Source organism: Nelumbo nucifera, chromosome 2, assembly GCF_055504915.1.
Source record: "Nelumbo nucifera cultivar China Antique chromosome 2, China Antique-T2T, whole genome shotgun sequence".
In the NCBI taxonomy this organism is placed as follows: Eukaryota; Viridiplantae; Streptophyta; class Magnoliopsida; order Proteales; family Nelumbonaceae; genus Nelumbo; species Nelumbo nucifera.
In genome coordinates, this window is record NC_142650.1 from 30,675,260 (window position 1) to 30,702,054 (window position 26,795).

A 26,795-nucleotide genomic window follows, 5' to 3' on the forward strand; every position below is an offset into this window, starting at 1 on the left:
TTATCGAATGACCCCATAGCCAATTCATACTCCTTTGCATTTACATCAATGCAAATGAAATTTGCACTACAAACTAAAACTAAGGCTGTGTTTGGTTACAGTGTAATTTTATTTGCATTAATATAAATGCGTGGGAGTGCAAATGAAAAAAAATTTAAGTTCTCAATTAATCTTGTTTTGGGTTTTACTTTATTCCGTTTCATGTCTTAATTTACTTCATATGTACTACAAACCTGCAATCAAACAAAATAAACTAAAATTTGAAATAAAAATGGATTAGAATTTACATTCAAATCATTTGCACTGTCATAGCTTTGTATCAGTACAAATTTATTTGCATTGCAATCAAACGCAGCCTAATAAGTTAAAATATTTGTACTACATTTCTTTTGACCACAATCTAGGCCCCCAATGAAACGTGAACACACACTAGCATAAATTTAAGGCATCAATTGATGTGTTGCAATCATCTTTATTGCAAAACGCTGCTATGTTTAGGTTCCCATTTCATTGGGGTCTCCTGATTGTGACCACAAAATGTGAGATCTTATAAATTGTGGTGTTGATGGGGTTTGGTTCATGGATATTTAGATGAGTGGTTACAAATTTGGGTTCATTAAGGCGGTTTGTATAGGTTTTCCTACATTTTCCTTCAAATCAAACATAGCTCTTTTGCTACATAGAAATTGGCAATATCAAATATGCATACAATTAAAAGATATGAATGATAGATGTAGGCTGTGTTTGGTTTAAGAGAAAAGATAGGAAAAGAAAGAGAAAGAAAAATCTATATAAACCTTGTACAAATTTTCCTACCTTAACTTTTCTTTCAAATTAAATGTAACCTTATGGACTTTGAAGTCCAAGGTTGGTAAACTTGTAGGCTCAGATCCTTTTTAGATTAGAATTACCAATGGTTAGAATGAAATCCGATATTAGTAGATTCAAATTTGATTAATTTATATTTGAATTCAAATCGAATCTTATCCATCGGATTTATGTTGGATTTGACTAAAATTCAGATTGCAATGGGAATAGGTGCCAGCTCAGAATTGATGCAAATTCATGAGAGGACATTGGTGAATAGAATGTGGGTTATAGACATTTTACATGTTTGTGGCTTTACAGTGGAAATCAGAAATCTATATTGAGCCTGTCCGTACTTTTCTGTATTAAAATTAGATATGATATAAATCTAATTATATGGAGAGAGAGGCGTGAAAAAGCCCATGTCCGATGTAATTATAAACGGATCGAATTCGAGCCATCGTTAATGGGTCGAATACGAATTCGGGCAATCAAATACCTGTTCTAACCCTTGCCAATCGGGTTTTGGGACCGGGTCCAGGTCTAAAGTGTGAGTTGCGGAACGGGCACAATTTATTACCTCCATGGACCATGGATGGCTCCATCTTCGTTCTTTCGGCGAAGAAGGTCTGAACACGAAGGGAAGTCGGTGGCACCACCTCCCTCTCCCTCTCTTTGTCTGTCTTATTTATCTTTATATATCTGAAAAAAAGAAAAAAACGAAATCTCGTTTGGCGCTCCGTGAAAGATTTCGGGCGACGAAAACAACAAAGCTTAGCTTGCTTGTTCGCTTGCTCGAGGGTTTTTCCACCTGAAATTTTAATACTATTCCTTCAATTTGTTTCTGGTTATTGAATTCAGCAAGATGAGACGGTCATCCACCAGGAAAAGCGGGCCTGCGAATCACGCATCGTCCGTGAATTCCTCAGCGGTTGATATCTTTCGCTCTGGTAATCGATCTCTCTCTTTTCTTTTATTTCCAGCGGTTTATGTCTTCCTATGTTAATCGCTCTGGCAATTCAGTTGTATCTACTTGTTTCTGTGTTCAATTTGATGACTTAAATCGTTTGCAACGAATGATCTTTGTTTGATGTAAAGCGGTTTCTCGTTGCAACAATTTAATCTAGTTTACCTTCAGAGGGTTAAATTGGCGGTTTAGTTAACCGAAGGCTAAAATAGAGTTTTTCCTCTCTTTTTCACTAGGGATCAATTGGTGTTTCAGATAGTGGATCACTTAGTGTAAGTTTTTGTTGATGTTATCTAATACGTACCTCTGCAAATTCAGTAGTTTGGGCGACTAAGGAAATTATGTATCCTGATATTGTCCTTTTAATTACTTTATTAATTGACGCCTCTTCGGTTTTTACTGACCACAGTTGTTAAAAAAATCTAGTTGTTGCGATCAATCTGAAGAGAGGATAATAACAGGTTCTTCTTTGATCATAAATATTGACCTATCAGCTATTTAGTAGTAAGATGTTTCTTTTGATCGTGATACAACTTGAATGAAGGGCTTACTCGTTTTACTTGTCTCCTTGCTCTACTTTATTAGGCTCCTTGTTTGGTATATTTTACTGCAGAAGTATTTGGGAACAATTTTTCAGGGTAGGAAAGGTTATGAAGTTTTTCTTTTTATTATCAAAAGGAAAAGGGGAAGACTTAGATTTTACCCCTCATTGTTAATAAAAGTTTCTGTTAATTATCACAAAATAAAAGAGAAAAGACTTTAAGGGTTTCCGCTGTCCTTGGAAAGAACTAGTTTATGACATTTATTGTTCTGTTCACTTCTGTAAGGTTAACTATCTGGCGGTTGTCATGTTAACATATGCTTAAAACATTGGGGCTGGATTGTGTTAGGGGTAGGAAGCTATCGTATTTTAGGGTTTGAAGGATGACTATGAATACTGGCTTACTTTTCTGTGGAAGAATTAACTTATGCCTTTGATAATGTCTCTTGACCTTCTCAAGCACAAAAGGTTAAGGTACTTTTCTCTTTTACAAAACATGCTTAGACCAGGAAACATCAATTGGTTTATTGAACATGCTACAAAATAAGAAGTCCTGCGGTACCTGCCATCTCTCCATGAATTCCTTGATTAGAGGAAACATATCTCCATGACTGAGGTTTTCCATGATAGCAATCATTTGTGATGACTGAAGCATTTTCTTCTGGTGATCTAAAATTAGTGAGAGGAAGAAAAATACTACAAACTGAAATTTTGATTACCTATTGCTTATATTTGTAACCTTTCTATTTTTTTGATTTCTAAGAGAGACATTTTGTTAACAATCAAAGTAAAGAAAGAGAATGAAGCAAGGGGACCCCCTTTCTCCTTTTCTTTTCACATAAATTGCAGATGTCCTAAGCAGGATGATTTTGAAGGCAGATCAGAATAATCTGTTTAAAGGCTTGAGGGTAGGAAGCTTGGAGGTTGCTGTAACTCATTTTCAGTTTGCTGATGATACTGTTTTATTTTGTGAGGAAAGCAACCTTGAACTTGCTTCAAATCTACGAGAAGTAATTAGTTCCTTTGAATCAGTCTCCACTCTGAATATAAATTGGACTTTGGAGAAGATCCTAAAATCCCTTCCTCCACCCTCCTCTTCCCACTGGCCCATGTAAAAGTTTGCACATTTCCAGAATTCCTGTCTTGTTTCAGTCCTGACTGGTAAGAAAGCTGGATTAAAGATTCTGCAGGTCTCACTAGGTGGCATCTGCCTGGCATCCAACTGAGGGAGAAAAAGTGTCCAAATAACATAAATGCGAGAACAAGATATAAATGGTAATGTATGGGTTCTCCATTATTGTTTTGTAAGAAGCACACATGGGAGATTGTTGGAGGTGAAGGTGACTTGGATGATAGCCTGGTAAGTGATGGCAGGCTATAAGGCTGATTGTACTCAGGTCCAATAGGGGAAGATGACTCAGTGAGGGTAAAAATGATGGCAGCAAGTTTAGGTGTACAGAAAGCCAAGCAATTGGGAGCTGTAAGATTGATCGTTGAAGGTGACTCTAAAGTGGTTATCAGTTGGTTTTTGAAAGAGGAAAAACACTGCTTGGTGCTATAGGAACAAAAACAGGGGGTTTAAAACTTTAAATGGTTCTCAATGGACATGCAGATGGAAGTTAAATGGGTACAAAGATCAGTAAATGGCTTGGCTGATAGCCTGGTAAAGCAGGGAGTTAATCGACAACAACTTTTTTGGGCTTTGTGTTTGGGTGGGTAGGAAAGCTAATGCTTCCTGTAATTGTTTCTTTTTCTCTTTGTTTGTACTCACAGCCTCTTGATGTACCTTTTCTAATTAATGAATGAAATTTTGTTTCCAACATAGAGGAATTAGACAAGGAAGCGCATGGGACTATTGGTGCTGAGGAAAGAGCTATGAGGTGCAAATTAAAGAGAGCATTGGAAGATACCTTACTAAGGGAGGGGACCAGCTAGAGACAAAAATCTAGGTGCAAATGGTTAAAAGAAGGGGATGGTAACACAATATTTTTCATGTTTTGGCAAATGGGAGGAGAAAGAATTATGTGGGTAAATTGGAGATAGAAGGGCAGGAGATAACTAATTAAAGTGAGATTGCTAGGAGATTTGTAGACCACTTCAAGTCCATATATATTTTTTTTTTGAAAAAAGGTAAGGTAGTTTTATTAAAGATGAGATAACAGTACAAGATGATCCCTCCAAAAACCAGATTTTGGGGAAAGATCAAACAGATCATAGAACATTACAAATTCCACAAATTCTCAGAGGACAATCTAGCCCCCATAGGGACCCGAAACCCCTTTACAGCTGAAATGCAAGAAAGCAATTTTCCAAATGAAAATGCAATCAGATCTTCTGGTTCTTTGGACAGATTTTGAAAAAGTCTTTTATTTCTTTCTGCTCAAACAGTTCTGATTACAGCCTCTGGAATGAACATGAACCTCCACAGACTTTTTGCTAGCTTTGACAGACCTTGCAGCTTCCAACATCTCAGCAGCTCCTTTACAGACCTAGGCTTGACCCAGTCGCGTTCCAGGGCAGAAAAGTAGTGATTCCAGATCTTAGCTGAGATAGGGAAGTGAAGAAAAAGATGATTACCATCCTCCAAATCTTGGCCGCAAAGCACACATATAAGAAGTGTTGAAGCTGAAAACCTTTTTTTGAGAGATGGACCTTAGTTAAACACCTCTCTAGAGTTGCAGCCCAAACCAAAGCATTAATCTTTGAAGGAGAGATTGAGTTCCAGATTATAGATGCAGACATCTCTTCCAGGGTGTTATCAGATAGGTAGTAGGCAAAGGATTTGACTGAGAACTAGCCATCTGAACTCCAGTTCCATGTCCAGCTATCCTCAGATTGCAATTTGCATGTTCAGGTGCTGAAGGGCTAGCAGCTCAAGTAGCTCTGAAAATTTCTTAATCTCCCAGTCCTGAAAATTTCTTCTAAACATAGGATACCATTACCATTGAGTTATCATTCAATTCATAGCATTCAGATATAGTTGCCTCTTGAGACTCAGATAAAAGGAATAGCTGTGGGAACAGATTCGAGAGAGGAGAGCTGCCACACCAAGGGTTGTTCCAAAGGGCCAGCCTATCACCCTTGCCCAGCTTTGGACTTAGTCCTCTTCTGAAGGTAGGACGGATTTCCATAATTTTCTTCCAAATTGAGCAACCCAAAGACATGAAAGAAGAGGTGGTAATCCAATCTCCTCTATCTGCATTATATTTGGCTGCAACTAACTTCCTCCACCCATTGTCCTTTCCAGACCAAATCTCCAAATCCATTTCCCTAAAAGAGCCCTCAAGTGTCTAATACCTAGGCCTCCTTGTTCCTTAGGGGAGCACACCTGTTCCCACTTCACCAAATGAAATTTCTTCTCATCTTCCTCCCATCCTCTCCATAGGAAATTCCTCTGCAGTTTTCAATTCTCTGAGCTACTTTCCCCGGAATCGGAAATATGGATAGATAGAAAGCTGGCAGGTTAGATAATGAGCTTTCCAGCAAGGTAATTCTACCTCCCAAGGACAAATACTTAGCCTTCCATGCAGCCAATTTTTTCTCCAATCTTTCCAGGACAGGTTCCCATATCAGACTTTTTTTTTTGATAAATGAGAGTAATTTTATTAAAAAAAATATCAGAAATACAAACAGCCTAGGAAGAGGCACGAGATGTTACCTCCCCTGAGGACTAAATCATAAACACTAAACATGCCCAAACCTGAGACACAAATTACAAAGTAGCCCAAAACAGATCTGCCCTTGACACACCCCTTGCTTGGCCAGAGAATCAGTCATTGCATTTGCTGATCTGCTGACCCATTGAAACCTAACAGTCATATTTCTTGTCATCCATTTAACTTTCTTTAACAGATCCCTGTAGCCCCAACAAACTGTGTCTGGGATATTCAGCCAGCCCACTACTACCTTGGAATCCCCTTCTACTAACAAATTGTTAACTCCTATTTGACTAGCCATCTGTATACCTTGTACCGCTGCTAGTAGCTCTGCCCTTACAGAATCACCTTCACCCACTGGTCCTGAGAAAAGAGACAACATATTGCTGTCTTTATCTCTCAGAATCCCACTACTACCTTGGAATCCTCTTCTACTAACAAATTGTTAACTCCTATTTGACTAGCCATCTGTATACCTTGTACCGATGCTAGTAGCTCTGCCCTTACAGAATCACCTTCACCCACTGGTCCTGAGAAAAGAGACAACATATTGCTGTCTTTATCTCTCAGAATCCCACCAATTCCGGATGGCCCTGGGTTACCTTGACAGCTGCCATCAAAATTCAATTTTACCACTCCATCTGGTGGGGGTTTCCAATCAACTTGTAATTTGTTCTTGGTGGAGACTGTAGAAGCCACTGCTTCCCAATTTCTCCTTAAGTCATCAAAGGAGAAATCTGTCAACAATTGTGAAGATTTCAGCCATGAAATTGTCTTTGTCAATATGCATTCCTTGACTTCAGCAAGACTTCTTTCCTTTTCTTGAAATATTCTAGCGTTTCTCTCCTCCCATAAAATCCACAAGGTGGCGGCTCTGATACATTTCCACATTAGCTACTTTCTTTTTGTCAATCTCCCAAGAGCAGCCGGAGTGGACAACAGCTTTACTTCAGAGTGCAGGTTCCCATATCAGACTTGAAGTGCATTTATCCCTAATGGGAGTCCCAAGTATTTTGTTGGTAAAAAACCCACCTGACAAGAGAACCTTTCTGCCAACTCCTTGATGCTTCCCACATTACCCGCAGGAATCATGGGAGTCCTAAGTATTTTGTTGGTAAAAAACCCACCTGACAAGAGAACCTTTCTGCCAACTCCTTGATGCTTCCCACATTACCCACAAGAATAAAAAAAACACATTTTCCAATTTATTTTCAGCCCCGATACTACCTCAAACCAAATAAGCACCCCTACAAACAAGTCAAGTTGATCCTCTTTAGCCTCCACAAAGCACAAAGTGTCATCTACAAATTGTAACAGCCGGGCACTTTCCTCTCCTGGAATCCCCTTAGAACTTTTGAAGAAACCCACTGATTGGCCATTAAGGAGAACTGGAAATTTAGGAGAAGATATACAGACTTCGATCCAATTTCTCCATTTCTACCCAAAATTCATCTTATCCAAGACAAAGTCCATACAGTTCCAACATACACCTGAATGACAGAATGGAAATGGAGGATGTTGATTTGACTTGCTTGCAATCTGAAAAAGTCTGCTGGTTGGGAAGGAATTTTGAAGAAGAGGTAAGAAAAGGGAATCTTCTCAATGAACAGATTCAAAGCCCTGGGGCTAGACGGTTTCACTATGGCCTTCTATCAGGATTTTTGGGAAGTTGTTAAACATGATCTAGTTGAGGTATTCAATGAATTTGCGGATAGGGGCTTCATCAGTTTGGGGATAAATGCAACTTTTCTAACTCTTATCCCAAAGAAGCCTGATGCTTGCCATCCAAAGGATTTTAGACCGATCATCTAGTGACCAACTTGTATAAGATTATTGCTAAGGTCCTCTCTGCAAGGCTAAAAACAACTTTCCCAGCCTAACCAGCCAGCAACAAGGGGCCTTTGTAAAGGGGAGACAAATAGCTGACCAAGTCATCATTGCAAATGAATGTGTGGAAGTGAAAAGATCAAGGAAAAAAGGATGTGTAAATTGGACCTCGAGAAAGCTTATGATTTGTTGGACTGAACGTTCTTAATTGAAGTAATGAAATCATGTGGATTTGGGGAGAGATGGTGTAATTGTATCTTTGGATGTGTTAATTCTTATCATTACTCGATTTTGGTCAGTGGGTTTGGATGTGTTAATTCTTATCATTACTCGATTTTGGTCAATGGGTTTGAGGTAGGGAGACCCCCTTTCACCTTTCCTTTTCACCCTTGTAGTGGATGTTTTAAGTAGAATGATTTATAAGGCTGAAAGGGAGAATGGATTTAATGGATGGAAGGTTGGAAGGGATAGATTATCGATTACTCATTTACAGTTTGCAGATGATATTATAATCTTCTGTGAAGGGGAAGAGCAACTTTTTGGTGATGAACCTGAAAGATTTGGTGAGAAAATTTGAACTTGTCTCCAATCTTAAAATTAATCTTGAGAAAAGTTGTATTGTGGGACTTAACATGGAAGAGAGAGACCTTACAATTGTTGCAAAAATCCTAGAATGTTCCATATCTAGTTGGCCTTTGACTTACTTAGGGCTTCTCCTAGGTGCAAACCTAAGAGAGTAGATTTTGGAGTCCAATCATTGAGAGGTGCATCAGGAGACTAGCAACTTGGAAAAGAAATTATATCTCACTTGGTGTAGGATTACTTTGATTAAGTTCATGCTTGCTATCTACCAATCTACTACTTGTTAGTCTTTAGGATCCCTAAAAAGGAGATAAAAAAGATTGAGAAACTGATGGACTTCTTTTGGGAGCTGGGAGAAGGCAGAAAAGATCACTTGGTTAATTGGGAGACTATGAGTAGAAACTTAGAAGAAGGATGCTTGGGAGTTGGGAATGTGGATAAAAAGAACTTGGCATTGCTAGGAAAGTTATTATGGAGATGGCCATGGGAACGAGATAGACTGTGGCATAATGTAATAGCCAGTATACACGGTAGGTTGGGGAATGGCTAGGATGCATGTGTTTCTAACTGGGCTATGTTATCATCTCCATGGAAGGCAATTCCCACTCTCTTCTAGTTCCTCAGGTATGATGCTTATTCAGGGGATTGTATCAAATTTTAGGAGGATGTCTAGGTTGGTTCTTACCCTCTAAAGGATCTCTTCCCATCCTTATATTCAATCTCTTTGTGCAATTTCAAAATTCATTGTCCCCCCTCCCTCGTTCTCCCAATGGATCATAATTAGGACTTTGGCTTTCGCAGAGGGTTAAGAGATGAATTAAGGGCCTGTCTAGATTTGCTTCAAACTCTTCAAAGTGTATGTCTTAATCCTAATAAGTCAGTGTATTTGGACCCCTCACCCTAAGGGTTGGTCTTCATGTGCTTCCTTCTTCAAGTTTCTTTGTAACTCTATGCCCTCTTCTTCTTTTCCCTTTAAAGAGTTCTGGTGCCTAAAATAAGAGCCTTTTGTTGGGAAGTGATTCATGTAAAAATTAATACTTTGGAAGTGCTACAGAAAAGGAGACCCAATTTATGCCTCTCCCCAAACTGGTGTGTTTTGTGCAGATCTGATAATGAGAGTTGCTCTCACTTACTGATTTCCTGCTCCTTCGTTGCTGATATCTAGAATTGGTTCTTTTCCTTGTTTGGGTGCAAGTGGTCTTTACCAGTGGAGGCTAATCTACTATTTGATCTTCTCTCTTTTCTTGTCCAAAAAAGAGGGGGAGGATAATGTGGAGGTGTGTTAGAGCAGCCTTGGCTTGGACAATTTGGGAAGAGAGGAATGCAAGAATTTTCTTTGAGAACGAAAGAAGCAAGGAAGAGATAACGGATTGTGTGATGTGTAGGGTGATCCATTGGATCAAATCCTTACACTTGTTCTCTCAATTTTCTCCTGATGATATATGGAGAAATCCATTGGATCAAATCCTTGAATTTTGATGGGACTAGTAGGGGAAATCCAGGACCTGTTGGTATAGGAAGGGTTGTGAGAGACTTGGAAGTTAAACTGAGAGCTTTGTTTCTGGCCAAATGGGGATTGGGGAATCTCTCAAGGCAGAATTGTTTGCGGCCTTATAAGGTGCACAAATTGCTAAGGGCAAATTTCTTAAACTACCCCTAAGGTTTAAGGAAATTAACTAACTCTATCCCTACTGTTTTAATATTGTCTTAAAATACCCCTATTATTTCTGACAATTGACTAAATCCTCCCCTACTATTAACTTTCCGTCACACCCGATTGCATATGACATCACGTGACAGATTTTTTTTTCAAAAATCCCAAAAATACCCTTTGAAATCTTTCTTTCTTTCTTTCTTTTTTTTTCCTGTCACATGCTGCTGCAACCTTATGTAGTGATTTCTCTCTCTCATCTCTAGCTCTAGTTCTCCCCCCCTCTCTCTATCTCTCTCTATTTCTCGCCGGGCAAGGAAGTCCGCGACTGTGCAAGCACTCTTCCAAAACTAATCTTAGGGTTTATTATACAGAAACACAAAATTCGGTTTGTCTTTGAAGTAGGGAATATCCTCCTCTTCTTTGCCTGCTTGCCCATTACATCTTTGAATAACATTACGACTTCAAGTACACGATGGAGGGAGAATTAAGGGGGAAATAGGGAAGATTTTATTAAAAAATCATTCAATTGGAATCCAAAAGATGGGATCAAAAAGAGAAATCGAGAAAAAATGTCAAACCCTGGTGTGACTGGTAGTGGGAGGGACTAGATCTTATCAATGTCCTTGTCCTCAAACTTGATGTAATCATCGGTGGCTCCCTCATCTTCCTCATTGAGACCAACAACAATGCCTTCATTGAGCCTGGTATTCTTAGGCAACTCGTTATAGGCCTTCAAGAGAAATCGAGAAAAAATGTCAAACCCTGGTGTGACTAGTGGTGGGAGGGACTAGATCTTATCAATGGCCTCGTCCTCAAACTTGATGTTATCATCGGTGGCTCCCTCATCTTCCTCATTGAGACCAGCAATAATGCCTTCATTGAGCCTGGTATTCTCAGGCAACTCGTCATAGGCCTTCAAGAGTCTAACCTCGTCGGGGCCATCACTGCTGATCTCGTCGGTTGCCTCTTCTCTCCCTCTCTCGATCCCCTTCTCTCTCTCTCTCTCGTTTTCTCTTTCTCTGCCACTGCAACTTGGGCTTTAATCCATTTATTTTCTTTATTTATTCTAAATTATTATTATTTTCAAAATCAAGATCTAGTTGCCCTTTTCCTTCTTAAAAAATCAGACAGAAACCCCAATCTAAAATCCAAGCAGCTCAGGTAGAAAATCTGGTCTCTCTCATTTTGAAAATTTGAAGGAGAATAATGGGTAAAATAGCCTTCTTCATTTTCCCGTTAATGGCAAGGAGGATTTAGTCATTTGTCAGATACAATAGGGGTACTCTAAGATAATACTAAAACAATAGGGGTAGAGTTAGTCAATTTCCTAAACCTTAGGGGTAGTTTAAGAAATAACTAAATATAACCAACTTGGTGATTGAAAGAGATTCAAAATTTGTAATATGGTGCCATGGGGGTGAGATAAAAAAAATTCTTGTGGATCACTAAGGCCCCGTTTTGGCGCGTCTTTCCGCGTGGGCTGCCCGTTGTTTAGAAGCCCGACAGCCCACGTTTTGGTCTTTTACTGTTTGGTTGGGAAAAGATCTAGCTTCCAAAAGATGTCACCCCAAAAAGATGCGGAATCCCGTTTGGGCTGTTTTCATCGTGTCTTCACGAGGGAAGACGTGCCTTAACCAAACGGTCTTTAGGCTGCCAAGATCTTAATGCAAAAGCTCACATCGTCTTTTGGCTGTCAGGTCTACCGAAAGATCTTTCAAAACAGACTTGCCAAACGACATCTAAGATATGAACTTGAGGATACAATGGATGAGGAGATCAGCTAATGGGTTATTGAATGCTTTGGCCAAGCAAGGGGTGAATAAACAGTCTATGTTTTGGTCTCACTTGTAATTCTTATGTTTTATTTACAAAGAGGTAGCAAATCGTGCCTCTCTAAGGGACACTTGTAATGCTTATACTTTTAGACTTAATAAAATTTGAACTCATTTATAAAAAAAAAAAAATCAGCTGGTATTCATCAAAATTCATGGGAGGTTTCAGATTGGTCAAAGTTCTTCCAGCATTATAGATATTTCCGTATAATAAACATTACATACATATTTTAAAATATTGTTTTAGTCATCATGTTCAGCTAATTTGAATTGAAAGAGAAGATACAATTGAAAGAAACTATCATTGAAAGCATGCCAGTTAAAGTGGCCTATTGGGTAAATTTATTTGACGCCTTCTCTCATTTCACTACTCATGACATCATCTAGAATTGGAATATTGTGACTGACATGATTAAGTCCTCTCTTGGGAGATCATCAAACATATTATGGACTATTTTTTTTTTTGATCAATAACAAGAACATATTATGGACTATGCCCCTTCTCTATATACTCAAGATGAATTTTGATGGCTCTAGTCTTGGTAACCCAGGGGATTCGAGTGGAAGGTGTGTTTAGAAACCATGAAGGGCATATTGACAGTATTCTTTGGCCCCAATTGGGCTTGATGACTTCAGAAGTGTGGAACTTGGCAGTCCAATATGAATTTATGTTGGATAAACCTAAGCTTTAGAGATGTATTGGTGGAAAGTGACTCTTATGTAGTTGTTGGCTGGCTCACAAGTGGAAATGGGGGTTCATGGTAGTATAGACATGACATTGAGACATTAAAGTGATGGATAGGGAGATTGGAATCAATTGCATATGGATACCAAGATCAGCTTGTAAGACAATGAATATATATATAAAGTAAAACCTCGTTGATTCGACTATAATACTACTATGTTCGAGTTTGCTCGATTCGTTTAAATATTTGATGAGCTTGAGTTCGGCTTGAATGCTTAAAAATGAATATATTTATTATATATGATATATTTTTTATAATATATAGGTTCTTATATTATATATTGAATATAAAAATATTTTCATAATATATATTATTTTTGCATTTATGTATGTATGTATGAAAGCTCGCAAGCTTTCAAGCCAAGCTTTTTATTGGTTGAGCTCAAGTTTGAATAACTAATTGATCTTACCCTGAGGTTTAAACTTGATTCGACCTCGATTAGAATCAAACTTGAATCTTGAGCCCGAAGTATTCAAGCTCGAGTTAATTTAGCCTTAGAAGGCCAAGGTCAAGCCCACTTTATGAATCACCATGTGAGGTCGCCTCACGGGTCACCTTGCGAAGCCACATTATCTTAACGTCATGAGTCGTTTTTCAGTATTACGTTATTACCTCACGAAGTCATAGTACCTTAGCCTTATGAGTTGCCTCATAAAGACCTTATTAATTTCTCCTTGTAAGATTAAACTACTTCACCTCACATGGCTGCAATTAGCTAGCCACATGAGGCACTGAAAATCAAATTATATGTCTTGTGAGGCAAGTCAAATGCCGATTGAACAAATGCCATGAGGCTAGAGTAAGATATAGTAAGGATCATGTTGAGGGTGTCAGACGCGTGATCAGTACCCTAGGGAAACCACAATTGGTTATACCTGAGTGTCATATTGACACACACCACTCTTTGAGAAGGCTCAAGATCGTGCTCTAACAACCTTGTGGTCTTGAGGGACACGTGTCCCAAAGGGAGAAACAAATGGGATTTGCCTCTAGGCATTGCCCAAGTTGAGAAATATTCTGGAATTCTAGATCCATGCAACGAAGTTTTGTCACCTCACTTCTATGAATAGGGAGACTGTCTTCTATGAAAGGGATCGGATATTCATTCCGCTTAGAGCTAAGTCCCATCTCTTAGGGCTCGTTTGGCGCGTCTTTTTGGGAAGATCTTTTGGTTGCTCTGACAGTCAAAAGACGCATTGAGATTTTGCATGAAGATCTGAGTAGCCCAAAGCACGTTTGGCAGATGCGCGTCTTTCCGTGCATCTTCCTGCATCTTTCCGCACGAGAATAAAACCTGAAAGACGCGAGAAGCTTCATTTGGAGCTTCCTGAAATCAGCCCAAAATGGGCTTTTTGCGTCTTTTCGGCGTTTCGTCTTTTGGCAGCTAAATCTTCTGCGTGCCAAACGGAAATAGACCGAAAGTTTGTCTTCCTGGCTTGTAAACAGCTGAAAGACCGTGCAGAAAGACGTGCCAAACGGGCCCTTATTCTCTTCGGTGACATCTTCCTTCCTGCTTCCAAGACTCTTAAGTCCATCCTTATCCCTATTGGCTTACACAGAAAATGTATGGTTGATGCACTTGCAAGACAAGAAGCAGGTAAGGAATGAATTGTATTGGGGATTGATCCCACAAGAGGGAAATTTGTACTTTAAGAAAGGAAATGCAAGGATGGTTAGCTGGTGCTGGCCCATTGTTAGGATAGCTTTGGCTTATTTTACTTGTATAGCATTCTTTATATCCAAATTAATAAAACTTGACTGTTACTGATTAAAAAACAGTCACCACTAAAATCTCATCTTACTCATAGACGATGACTTCTTTGTTAGTTTTCTGCGTCAGATTCATTTTTCAATTTTAAGACATTCATATGGTTTTAGTTTTTGATTTTGTATGTTACATCAGATTCATATTGTCCCTTAGTTTTATTTGGAGATATAGCGGAAATGTTACTCTGACTATATGAATTATGTTGCTCAGCCTCAAGTAAAGCTATTATCAAGGAGTTGGAAAGGATTGATAACCTCTTTCACTCATATGCAAATAAGTCCTCTGGCATGATTGAGTAAGTACATTCCATCTGAATATTTGATCTTTGACTTGCATTTGATTTAACATAGTTCAGTTATACTTATAGAAAATCATGTATTCATTGTGTTTCTTTGTATTAGTGATTAAATTCAATGTGACTACATATGGTCACCAACTTTTATGGTCTTCCACTCAGAGATGGCTGATGGACACATCAATCACGGTGGTAGTTATTAACTTCAGTAATGGAAATGATAACCTGCTAATGAGATAAGAGTGTCCCTCATTACTTAAATGAGACAAAGTAAACCTTACCTTGGAGGATTCTTCATTTCTTGCAAGATATTCATGATATTTTAGCATCCATTCAATATGACTTTAGATGGATTCCCTGAAACTTAAACTGTTTGGCAGTTACTTCAGCCAAAGCTGGAGTGGGAAGGGATTTTTGTATAGTGCAAATTCCTATCAACTATCTTTGGCTTTTGGTTTTTTGGTATGTGAAGTACCTGTTTATACATATCCTCACGTACATCCTTACGTTTTGTTTTGAATAAAAGTTACCTTTTCTTCTGAATCTCCAGAAAAAAAAACACTCTTACCTAATCTTCTGTTATAATGAAAAGTTGTAGAGGAGAAATCTAATGCCTCAGCCAATTTTTGTGTCTCTTCTATGTTCTCTCCATGAATAATCTGGTCCCTCCAAATCTCATAATCTACTTTTTGATGCACACCAACAGAAAAGAATAGTTTCTCTCTTTATTTCATCATTAGTAAGTTTCTGCCATCTTGCTTCTAATCACCAATTAGAATGTCTCTCCTCCTTCCCTTCTTTATCAATGTTCATTCTTCAGCCATGTTTTGGTTATTTTCGCCAGAAGCACTGATGTTGAAGGAATAGGATTCAGGGAGAGGAGGAAAAATTCAAAACAATGATGACATCCAAGCAACTAACAAATGCCTTGAAGCCTCAGGTATAAGCAACCTGAAAATACAACAGCCACCACAAAAATGAACAAACACATCTTCTTTTCCATCATCCCAACCAAGCACCAACAAAGATCCCAACAAATTCAATCTACCACTTAATACTTAGCTCAAACTAACACATGGTAGATTGGAGCCTTCCTGCATATTGGACCTCTCCCTTTTCCTCTGGTATCTATACCTCTGCCATATCACTTTCCATATATTTCTTTCTGTTCTTGACACCAAATCTTTCAATTTCTTCTTCAATATAGCTTGCCTCCATGAAGTCAATATTCTCTTTCCTGCTCTCTATGGATCCTTTGTAGTCCTCTGTCCTACTTTTCCAAGTACTGAAAGTATTCAGATACAAAACATTGGGGTAAGGAAAGCTGAAAATTAAGTATATGACATTATAAACATATTTGTCAAGGCGAAGCCTAGGCAATAAGGCGCTCATGGAGGGCCATCTTGCTTACTCACCAAGATAATTTTTACACAGTGCTCTTGGATACTTTTATATTCTTAACTTTTTGATATTATAATAATAAATAGACATTTTTACACTAAATTATTCAGTTTAAGTTAAAATACTAGTTTCTTTTTATTATTTTTCTCAATTGTTAAGGTTCCTACCTTGAACACTCAAAAGACTTCAAAACTTAAACTAAGCATGGAACAACTCAAAATTTTATCCAATTCTTCTTTTCCTAGGACAATAATAGTGGCTCTACTCCTCTGTATTTTCTGAAGTTTCTTTTTTTTTTCTTTCATTTTTTTCATGAATATGTTGATTTTTTATTGGTTTTGTAACCCACCAGGATCTTTCTAACAGTATAGATAACCTACTAATTGTCATCATTATAGTAATAATACTAAGGTGTTGGAAAAGCTTTGAAACTTTCACTGGCTTTTAACTTTCTAGGATAAAGCAATTGCTTTAAAACCAGACTGGACTGAAGCTTTCGAACTATTGCTGACCTGAACCAGTCATAATTTGGTTTGATCCAGTAAACAAACTGAATTGATAAAAACCCAAAAACCATTTTATGGACCATCTGCTATCGTTTTCAAAATAAAAATTAAAAATGAATGAAGAAACACAATATATACATTCATAAAAAAGAAACACAACAAATACTAGTGCTATCAAAGTGTTGACTGGTTAGTTGAGGGCCAGGCCTGCTGCATCATTAACTAGTTGATTGATACTCATGATGTGGCTCCTAGGATGACTATGCAACAACTAGGTAGACTAGTCAATTAACGACTAGTCAACCTAGTCAACTACAAAGTTATTTTAAAGCTTTATTTGTTTGTGTTTCTTTGAATAATATAGAAATATGCTTTTATTTATATGAATGCTGTTGCTTAAAATTTTGTGACGGAAAATGATTGGCTGATGGCATAGTTTTCAAGGCGCCAAGGTGAACCTAGGCAACAAGAAAGCGCATAGTCGCCTAGTCACCTAGGTGCCCGCCTACGCCCCTGTTTTTTGTTGTAGAAATCAAGGTTCAAAGTATCGACTTGTCCGATACGTATCGTTCTGGGACCCCACTGATACGCCCCTATAGTGGGTGTATTGGGGGTTGACCGGTTCAGGGGATGGAGGAGACCTAAACCAGCCCCTCTGAACCGGTTTCAGAAAAAAAAAACTAAAAAAATAGTATCGATTCGCCCGATATGCCCATACCGGCGTATCGGCCGTATAGATATTTTGAACCTTGGTAGAAATATGAGTAAAAGTAGGGGTCTAGCCCCTATTCTTGTCATAGAAAAAAAGAAAGCATGAATAAAATCCTTAGAAATGATGAAGAAGAAAGGGTAGTTCCCTATTTTTGTTTTCCAAAAAAAAGGGGTGGAGACCCTGTTTTTGTTCAAGGGGTGGAGACCCTGTTTTTGTTCCAGGGGTGGAGTGGTGGAGACAAGCCTCTGTTTTTGCTCCAGAAGAAAAGAAAGGGCGGAGCCCCTGTTTTTGTTCCAAAAAAAAAAAAATAGAAAAAGAAGAAGGGGCGGAGCCCATGTTTTTGCTCCAAAAGAGAAGTGGAAGAAGGGGTAAAACATGCCTTCAATGATTGTTGATTTTCCTTGTTTCTTCAAAGACTTTGAATAACTATCCTTGTTTATTCAGTCTTCGAATAGCCATCAGAACCATAATGAAATAAGAAATTAATAAAAAATATATTATTTTATGAAAGAAATAAGAAGAACGATTGTGTATATACTTATTTTAATATTATAAGCTCAAAATATAAACAAATATAATCAACGCTATAAAACTTGAAGAGTTAATATATAAATGGCATGTCATTTGGGTGAGGCAAGCCCCAAAAAGCTCCGAGGCCTCATATATGAAATAGAAGGTAAAAAATAATGGATGAGTGGTGTGTTGCTATGAAGCTGCCACAAATAAAGGGCATATTAGATAGTCAAGGCTTGCTTTCTCTAGGAAACAAAGGCAGTTCCCTATTTTTTGGTCATTAAACAAAGATTGTGAACTGAATGTTCAATATCATTCTTTTATTTCATGATTTTAGTCTGCATTGACTTATTTGCATCAATATTTTAAGCTCAGAAGATATATCGTTTCATTTTTTTTTGGTCATTGCATCAACTAGAGAGGCCAAACAATGTCATCACTTCACCACATTCATTACACTAATAAACAAAAAGCCCTTTTCTCCAAAACATAGTCTGGCCAGACATTGGTTGGTTGAGAAGTGTAACAGGAGTCCTAACCATTCCAGTGGTGGCCATATTTGTTTTTGATAGTGGAGTACCAAAGAGTTGACTTGGGAATTGGTGGCCATATGCCCATATTTTCGGGAGTATCAAGAAACACTTTGGGTCAAACTTCTTGTCTACTTTAAAATTGGTTTGAGTCCGTTTACCTTAATAGAAGGTTGATGTATTAGGTATTTTGGTTCTGTTTTCTTTTTCTGTTTCTGAGGAGCAATATATTAGCTATAATTTTTGTTGTTTTTTCTGTACCAGGGTGATGCCTTGCCACCCTTAATCTCATGAAGGTTATGTAGTCTTTCTCTATCTTAATAATACTTTCCTTTTGTCTGTTACCAAAAAAAAAAGCCAATTCCCAAAATGACACATTTTCATCTTTCGATCTCCTAAGTTCAAACCACTATTCAGACATAGTACTCCAATATATGTAGTAGTCCTTTTAGAGTTTTACTCTCTCAAAGTAGTTCCTTTAATAGTCTTCTCTTTTTTCTTAATGATTTTGATTTAGGGGGTGGGGGGCATAAAAGCAATAAAGAGGAGAAAAAAAGAAATAATCCAGGAGATTAGTGTGTATATATATATATATATATTTGATAAGTGTAACCCTACCTCAAAGAGAGGTAGTTCTTTTTAACATTCTTCAGATATCTTTTATCATCATATGCGGAAAAAAGAAATAGACCCAATGTTCCCTTCTAAACCCTAACTCCTAGTGCAATCCTCATATGGATCCCCACAATGTTATACCTTAGAGAGAGAGTCCTTAATCCCAACTCTGCCACTCAACCATAGGGATGTTCATGGGTCGGTTCGGTTCAGTTTTAGGTTGTTTTGCTAACTGAACTGACCTGGTTGGATTGGGGAATTGGTCATCCGAAATCAAGTGACCATTAGTGAAAACCAGCCAACTCCGATTGTATCGGTTTGGGTCAGTTTTCGGTTTGGTTGGTTGGTTCAAAAGATTTAAACTTAAAAAATTAAATTTAAATTTTAAAAATTACAGCAGTATTGTTAAAAATAAATAAAAAATAAATTTATATAATATATATATATATATATATCTGTGGTTGGTCAGTTCGGTTTTGGTTGGTTTACAAATGGCCAAACTGAAACGAACTCAACCTGGTCAGGTTGGGAAATTGCTGAACTGAAGCTGACCGAAAATACTAGAAAACCGACCAACTTGGGTCGAGTTGGTTGGTTTCATCGGTTTGATGAACAACCCTACTCAACCACTTGAAGAATAGACTACAACTTTATAGTATTACACGGTTTCTAGGATATTATTCGTTTGCTTTATAAAACCTGATTGTATTTATTACTGATGATGTCGCATGTAATCTTCGTTAAATGTTTTTTTTTTATATACTTCCCTTCCATTTACATGATGCTTTTTTATTCCATGAAGCCCATTACATGTTTCTCACATGCATGAATTTACTTGAACAGCCCAGAAGGAATAGAGGCACTTTGTTCAGATATAGAAGTGGACCATACTGATGTGAGAATCCTGATGTTGGCTTGGTGAGTTATCTGTTATGGATATATTTCTGCAGGGTTCTTTTCAGTTTTCCCAAGAATGTGTTGTAAAACTAATAAACTGCATCCATTAGGAAAATGAAAGCTGAGAAGCAAGGATATTTTACCCTGGTATGCCACATAATTCTCTTATGTAATAGTTCTTAGTTTCCTTGGTGGTTTGAATGCTAGTATTATCATTTATTATCTTGATGATTATCTATCTAATATAGCCTTCTGTTTATCTGTTGTCTACTCCGTAGTTATTTGTCATTACCAATTTGGGCTATCTGTTCTTAGATTGTTTATGCTGTTTATCAACAGTAAAACATTATATTATGGTGTCCATGGTGGGAATCCAAGTTCAACATTGATGGTTCCAATCTACTTGATGTTTTATGTCAAAGATCAGTTTGGTAGGATAGGTGAATGCTAATGCTATGTATATTACGGTTACCTGATCCAACTCATTTTGATATTCATGGTTTCATACATTCAAGTTGGAACCTACTGAATGGTGGGCCCATACCCTTTGGCATTTGTGCTAATTAATGTGGTATTCTGATAGTACATAATCTACATTACCTTGAATTTCCCTTCCCCTTGTGTCATTGTTTGATATCAAGGGAATCAATCCTTCTCTTAATAGGATGAGTGGCGAAGGGGTCTAAAAGCATTGCGAGCTGACACTATTAGCAAATTAAAGAAGGCACTCCCTGAGCTGGAGAAAGAGGTATTTAGACTGGAAAAGAACTCTCTTATAAGAAGATAACTTTGTATCTGTGCTGATGTTCTTACATTCATAAACAGGTCAAGAGGTCACCAAACTTTGTGGATTTCTATGCTTATGCATTTCGATACTGCCTAACAGGTGGATAATTCTTTTCTGGCATGTGGCTTAACACCTACTGAATGAAAAAAAAAAATCAAATTTTCTACCACAACCACTAGTTTTGACTTGCTATTTAATGTCTTAGAGGAGAAGCAAAAGAGTATAGACATTGAGAGCATCTGTCAATTGCTGGATCTTGTGTTAGGTTCACACTTTCGTCCCCAAGTAGACATGCTCATTGAGTATCTAAAGGTGAGTGGGCAATCAGTTTCACATAGCTTCTTGAGTTCGTAACTTTGGGTGAAGTTTTTCTGATTTGTCTTAACTGCCAGGTTAATTTTACAAGATCTTTACCTGTATATCGGGCAAAAGTTTCCTGTCTTATTTTTTCCCATTTATGACATTGCTAAAATTTCTAAACTTGATTTACTAAAATATATATATGTTTTTCACCAACTGTATACAGACCCAGAATGATTACAAGGTGATAAACATGGATCAGTGGATGGGCTTTCTCCGATTTTGCAATGAGGTATGCCTAATGGTCTTGCCATTGCTTTTTCGAATGTTTTCTATAGCTTATGAGTATGCTCTTTCATTTTTCCTTTTAATTTATGGAAACTGGCATCTGATCCAACATTTTCATTTCCAGATAACATACTTTCTAAGTTGAATAAATTTTGTGCTATGTTTTGGGTCATCTTGGATTCCACTAAAAAGCATTGAGGAGTTATTTTCATCTTATCTATTTTCTTGTCATACAAAAGGCAAAAATTAAAGTGGGATTGCAAAAGAAGTACACCATTGTAGAGCCAAAGAAATGCAAATGATGAATATTGTCATATGATCCCTTAAAAAGTATTGCTATGGATGAATCAATGAGTTGTGTTGACAGATTGTAGCTGGATTTTCAAATAGAAGGCAGAAAATAATGACTAAAATGGAGGGCCTTGAGTAAGGAAGGAGAAAATTTAAATTTTGTTGGGTGGAGCTTGGTAAACAGGAGGCTTCGGGTAGGAGGTGTGGTTAGAGATAACAGAGGAAATATCTTACTTTGATTCTTAGGGCCCGTTGGTATTGGAAACTGTTTAAGCGTAGAACTATTAGGCCTATTACAAGAACTAAGATTTGCCACAGCTACAGGCTGGACAGATTTCCAAATTGAAGGGGACTGTAAATTGGATGATATCAGGGGAAGAAACACCGTGTTTACTAAGATATGTGGTTAGAGAAGCAAGAGGCTTGCTATAAATCAGAATTGTTGGTTTATTTTCCTATTTTGTTTAGGAAATTATTAGTAAGTCAACTACCTTTTTTCTCTGAGTTTCTATTTTGTGAATTTATATTCTTCTCTATGGTTCTTTCTTTTTTCTCTTGAAAATCAGTATTGGAGAAAAATGTTAGTCTCCATTTGATTCACAGGAATAGGGGTCCGGAACTGGAATGAGCTGGTATCAGAATGGCCCATTCGGATTCCATCTGTTTGGTTGGGCAGAAGCAGAATCCGATTTCCATTCCTAGTGGAATGGCATTCCTCCCTTTGCGCGAATGGCCATTCCCTCCCCTTCCTTCAGAACTAGAATCCCATTCCATCGAATTCCGGTTCTGATTCCTATCTGAACCAAACAGGTGGGGGAATAGATTATTCCAATTCAGATCTCAGGGATTTTGATTCTTACTATGATTCCAATTCCAACTGCGAACCAAACGGACCCTTATTTCTTTTTATCTCTTCATTAATTTATAGCGGTTTTTCTACTACTACGAGAAAAAAATGCAACTTTTCTCTTGATTTTCTCTTGGGTTCAGAGTATATTTTGTTGGCTTTTATAGCAAGGGTACCCATCAACATTGCCTTCTACTAGCCCCTATTTTAAGTAGATTCTCTAGTATGAATATAGTTCACTAAGGACAATCTTGTTTGGGGTACATCAAAGGTGGAGAGAAGTAAAAATCTTTCATATTGAATATGGTGTGAACAGCATTTTTACTGTTCTCTTTGTGCTCTGCAATCCACTCGTCTAGGCATTAGGGTTATTATTCATATCAATGTTCATTATTGTTGCTGATTAAAAGTAAACTAGACTTGTGCTGTTTAGCCATTGTTCGGTGATTCTGATAATTTCCCATGATTCCTTTTGAAAATAAAATGAAAGAAGCAAGGAAAATGAAATTTCTAAGGTTGAATATTATAGTGAATGGATTTTTACCCTAATGGGATCTATTCGGTGGATTTCAACTAGTAGGATGTCCTTAAAATTCTTGCATTTTGCATTTATGTAATACATACCAAAGAGGGATGATGGCATCTTTCGTTTTACATCCTCATGCAATCATTCTCTGTAGAAGTAACGTGTCTTCTTTGTGGTAGGTACTAGAAGTTTGTGTTTGAGTTCTATGTATAACTAGTTTGAAGTCTATAGACAAGTTGTAATACACACAACAAAATGCTCTATGCAAGCTTTCCACTAACTAGTTTTGCGTTGTTAACAGATCAGTTTCCCAGACCTTAGCAACTACGATCCAGACCTTGCTTGGCCCTTGATCCTGGATAATTTTGTTGAATGGATGAGAGCTATGCAAAGCTAGGTTATGCATTTTTGGCGATATTGATTTTCCGCCCCAAATTACAGAGTCGTTAGAAAAGGTAATGTTTAGTTTTGTTTGCTCTTTGCGGCTATATACCACATACAAAGTATTTCCCTCAGTGTTTCAGTTCAGTCTGTTGAATATTAATGCTAGGTAGCTAACCCTAAATTTTTGAATGGATGGGCCTTGTCTGCAGGACACTTTGTCAAATTTAACACATGGAACGTCTTCTCACCTTCTAAATATTCATCAGGGCGCCATTTCTGCAGAAGTTAAAACCTTTGTGGTATGGACACGCTTGAGAGAGTTTTGGTACATTTACCCATGAGCTCTGATGCTACACTTTCCAATTGTTTACCTGCCACTTGATTGACTGGTTTAGCAAAATCCATTTGTTGTTGGAATTCAAAAAGGTACAATCCTTTAATTGAGAATCGATTAAATACAAAGTCATCCATTCTATTGCCTTCAAATTTAGGAACTCTTTTTAAATGTTTTGCTTTTTGTGTTTTTTAGTGGATAACATTAAACAATAAAACATTTGAGGTATAGTGACTAACCCAATCTCAGCTGCAGCCATTAAGGAAGTTCACAACCTCCTTGATTACTTACCAAAAGACAAAGCAATACGTCAATTCAGTTCAGCCACTTGAGAGTAGACTTAATTTAGAATATGTAGACTACAGATTTCTGTTTTAAGCATACAAAAAAAAAAGGGTAAAAAGAGAGAGATTCACCAATCAAACTATGGGTATCAAGTGTTTCTATCGTTAAATCTTGGAAATTGATACTTGGATACGCATGGGTACACTGACAAATTCCACAAATCCAACAAATATATGCATAATACTGAACAAGAGTTTAAAATAATTATGAATAAGATATATATATATGTGTGTGTGTGCGTGTGTTATGTATATATGTATATATGTATTTGTATATGTATTCAGATAATGAATCCATTAGTAGTTAGGACATCAAACATACGCTAGACTATTTTACAAACTATTTTGTGTTGTTATTTATTTAAACTATTAATTAGTAATTGCAAAATTCTACCATTATCATCACCATCATTTAAACTATTAGTTAGTCAGCAAGTTTTTTTTTTTTCAGTAAAAAAATTCTGAACAAGTTTATCAGAAAAATTACACATTGAGGGTTATTTTTGCCTCTTACCCAAACAGCTTCATTCCGCATCTCCGTCTTCAGAAAGAGCCTTTGTTCAGAATTGGCTGTGACGGCCAAAGTTTTCTCACTAATAGAGATTATTTGTTTCTAGGAAAATCTATGCCGCTGGAAAGATATGACAGAAAGGAGTCTGGCTTCGGTCAGGGCAAAGTCCGTTCCAACAGCCTTTACAGCTTTACGTCGGGAATATCTCCCTATTTGTGTGATTTATTTCATGAGAAATATTCTCAGGTTTCAGCGAGATATTTCCAATGCAAGGTTCAAGGGGCTGCTCGAAAAGTGTGAGCATCGAGTTGATCTCACAGAAGCCGAACTCCACCAAAAGGGCTTTGAGCGAATTTGATTAAAAACTATCTGATTGGTTATCATTTTTATGATACCGTTGATTGGTTGCTAGTTTTTCTAGCATCATAGTGTATCCCACTATCCTTCATTTAACTATTGATCTCAAATTAAGGTTGATTTGACTTAGAATGTTGATCGTTAAGGTGATTTGGCTTGATTCGGTATTTCAATTTTCTCAATTTGGGGGGTGGGGGGTGGGGAAGAGAGAGAGAGACCTTAGGCCTCATTCATTTTTCAAAGTTATTTATTTGGATAAATTCACTTACTAGTGTTATTTTGATTCTTAGATAAGTAATACAATGACCTTTTTTAAATCATAAAATATCATTATTAGAATGGATAAATTCACTTACTAGTTACTTATCCACCCCTATAAGTGATATACAAGAAAAAAAAACTTTATTGTAGGGGCCCACAACTTACAAAAAAGTGAATATGGGAAAGTTGATCAACGAGAACCATTTTTTCATTGACCAACTTTCCTTCCACTTATTTCCCAAAAGTTGAATGGGGACGTACTTTTTGTTGAAAATTATTTTCCTAGTTCATCGATAATCTATTCAAACATATTGGCTAACACCCACATAGACCTGTTCATGGGCCGGGTTCGGGCTGGGTTTTGCCTCTACATTAACAAAATATGTTCAGGCCCGAGCCTGAGCCCAGCCCGACCATCAAGCCTAGGTCTTGAGTTCGAGCCTGACCCTCATATAAAGCTTGAAGCTCGGGGCCCAAACCCGAGCCTAGTTAGACATTTGAAAAAAAACAGATTTTTTTTTCCTTTTTAATTCAATTAAAAGCTATTTTATTTATACTAAAAGACCTCAAAACCTAAAAAATTATGAAAAGTCTCATTATTACTTGAAAAAAGAGAAGAAAAACAAAGAAAAATATATTATATACATGCTTTTTATTATATAAAATATATTTTTATTAATGTAATACATTATCAAGTCGGGCTTAGGATTAGGCCGGGCTTTTTCGAGAAAGCCCGAGTCTGGCCCAAAAAAAAGTCAAGCCTGAGCTCGAGCCCACGAATCTCAAATCTTGTCCATGCCTAACTTAGATCGGGTCGGCCCGTCGGGCTACCGGCCCATGAACAGGTCTACACTCACATAAAGAGTTGTGAACTCTTGGTTCGTGGGCAAAGTTCAAAGTATCAATACATGTGATATGCAAAGAAGTGTTTTTAACTTGTCATTGATTTGGACGATTGAACTATTCGAATCATCACTCAGTCACAATTCCAAGTCCATTTTTGAACTTGAGATTTGGTCAAAACCAATTGACTTAGTAAAAAACAAATGAGCTAGGTATTTGAACTGTTGATCCATTCAACTTAGTCACCACATCATGGGTTTCACATTCAATGCATGTGCAAACTTTAGGAGGCCATAAATTTGTGATTGGATGTCTAGTTGTGGTGATTTTTTTTTGCCTTGTTATTTTTTCCAAAACAACCTTTTTTTGGCCTCAAATTGTAACTTTTAGCATTTGTTTACAAATAAAAATTAAAAATATAAATTAGAGAAAATCTACGATGTCTAAAAGACATGGTATTGGAAAAGTTTTGACCAATCAAAATCCATTCATCAATTTTGATAAATAAAAGACATGGTATTGGTTATCACGTTTATGATAGTGGTTGATTGATCAGAAAGTCTTTAGACTATCATGTCTTTTCGACATCACAGTCAAACCTATAAATTAAATATAAAATAATGCATATGTTGCTTGTAGAATATAATTATACGTTAATTATTGATAACATTAAATTTGCTGATGTGACACAATTTGACCTATTCAACCTGTATGGTCGAACCACTGACCTGCAATCAGGAAAATGGAAAATTGTCGCAAAATGGAACTTCTCCCAAAATGGAAATCATACTCGTAGATTGCATATTATCACCCTATACTTTGGAGTAATGACAATTCCAACACATTTTCACTTCTCCGTTAACTGGATTGATG

General features: G+C 37.3%; 1 protein-coding gene across 3 annotated transcripts; it reads left to right on the top strand.

The window, feature by feature from the left end:
• Positions 1-1,415: 1,415 nt before the first annotated feature.
• On the top strand, positions 1,416-24,944 carry LOC104603361 (uncharacterized). 3 transcript variants are annotated; one of them, XM_088898622.1, is made up of 11 exons: positions 1,421-1,757; positions 14,591-14,675; positions 19,796-19,870; positions 19,960-19,996; positions 20,514-20,597; positions 20,675-20,735; positions 20,842-20,948; positions 21,163-21,228; positions 23,190-23,343; positions 23,482-23,698; positions 24,473-24,944. In XM_088898622.1, the coding sequence occupies exons 1-9, from the start codon at positions 1,673-1,675 to the stop codon at positions 23,283-23,285; spliced, it is 696 nt and encodes a 231-aa protein (XP_088754748.1). In that variant the 5' UTR covers positions 1,421-1,672; the 3' UTR covers positions 23,286-23,343; positions 23,482-23,698; positions 24,473-24,944. The 3 variants fall into 3 exon arrangements, with proteins under 3 accessions (XP_010265676.1, XP_088754748.1, XP_088754747.1); XM_088898621.1 differs by having other exon boundaries at positions 24,568-24,944; XM_010267374.2 differs by lacking the exon at positions 24,473-24,944 and having other exon boundaries at positions 1,416-1,757; positions 23,482-23,756.
• Positions 24,945-26,795: the final 1,851 nt, after the last annotated feature.

Excerpts from the sequence above, each read along its gene's own strand:
- LOC104603361 (XM_010267374.2), top strand. The coding sequence starts at position 1,673 with ATGAGACGGTCATCCACCAGGAAAAGCGGGCCTGCGAATCACGCATCG. Across the intron at positions 20,949-21,162 it reads TGCTCATTGAGTATCTAAAG|ACCCAGAATGATTACAAGGT; the intron begins GTGAGTGGGCAA and ends AACTGTATACAG. Across the intron at positions 21,229-23,189 it reads TTCTCCGATTTTGCAATGAG|ATCAGTTTCCCAGACCTTAG; the intron begins GTATGCCTAATG and ends CGTTGTTAACAG.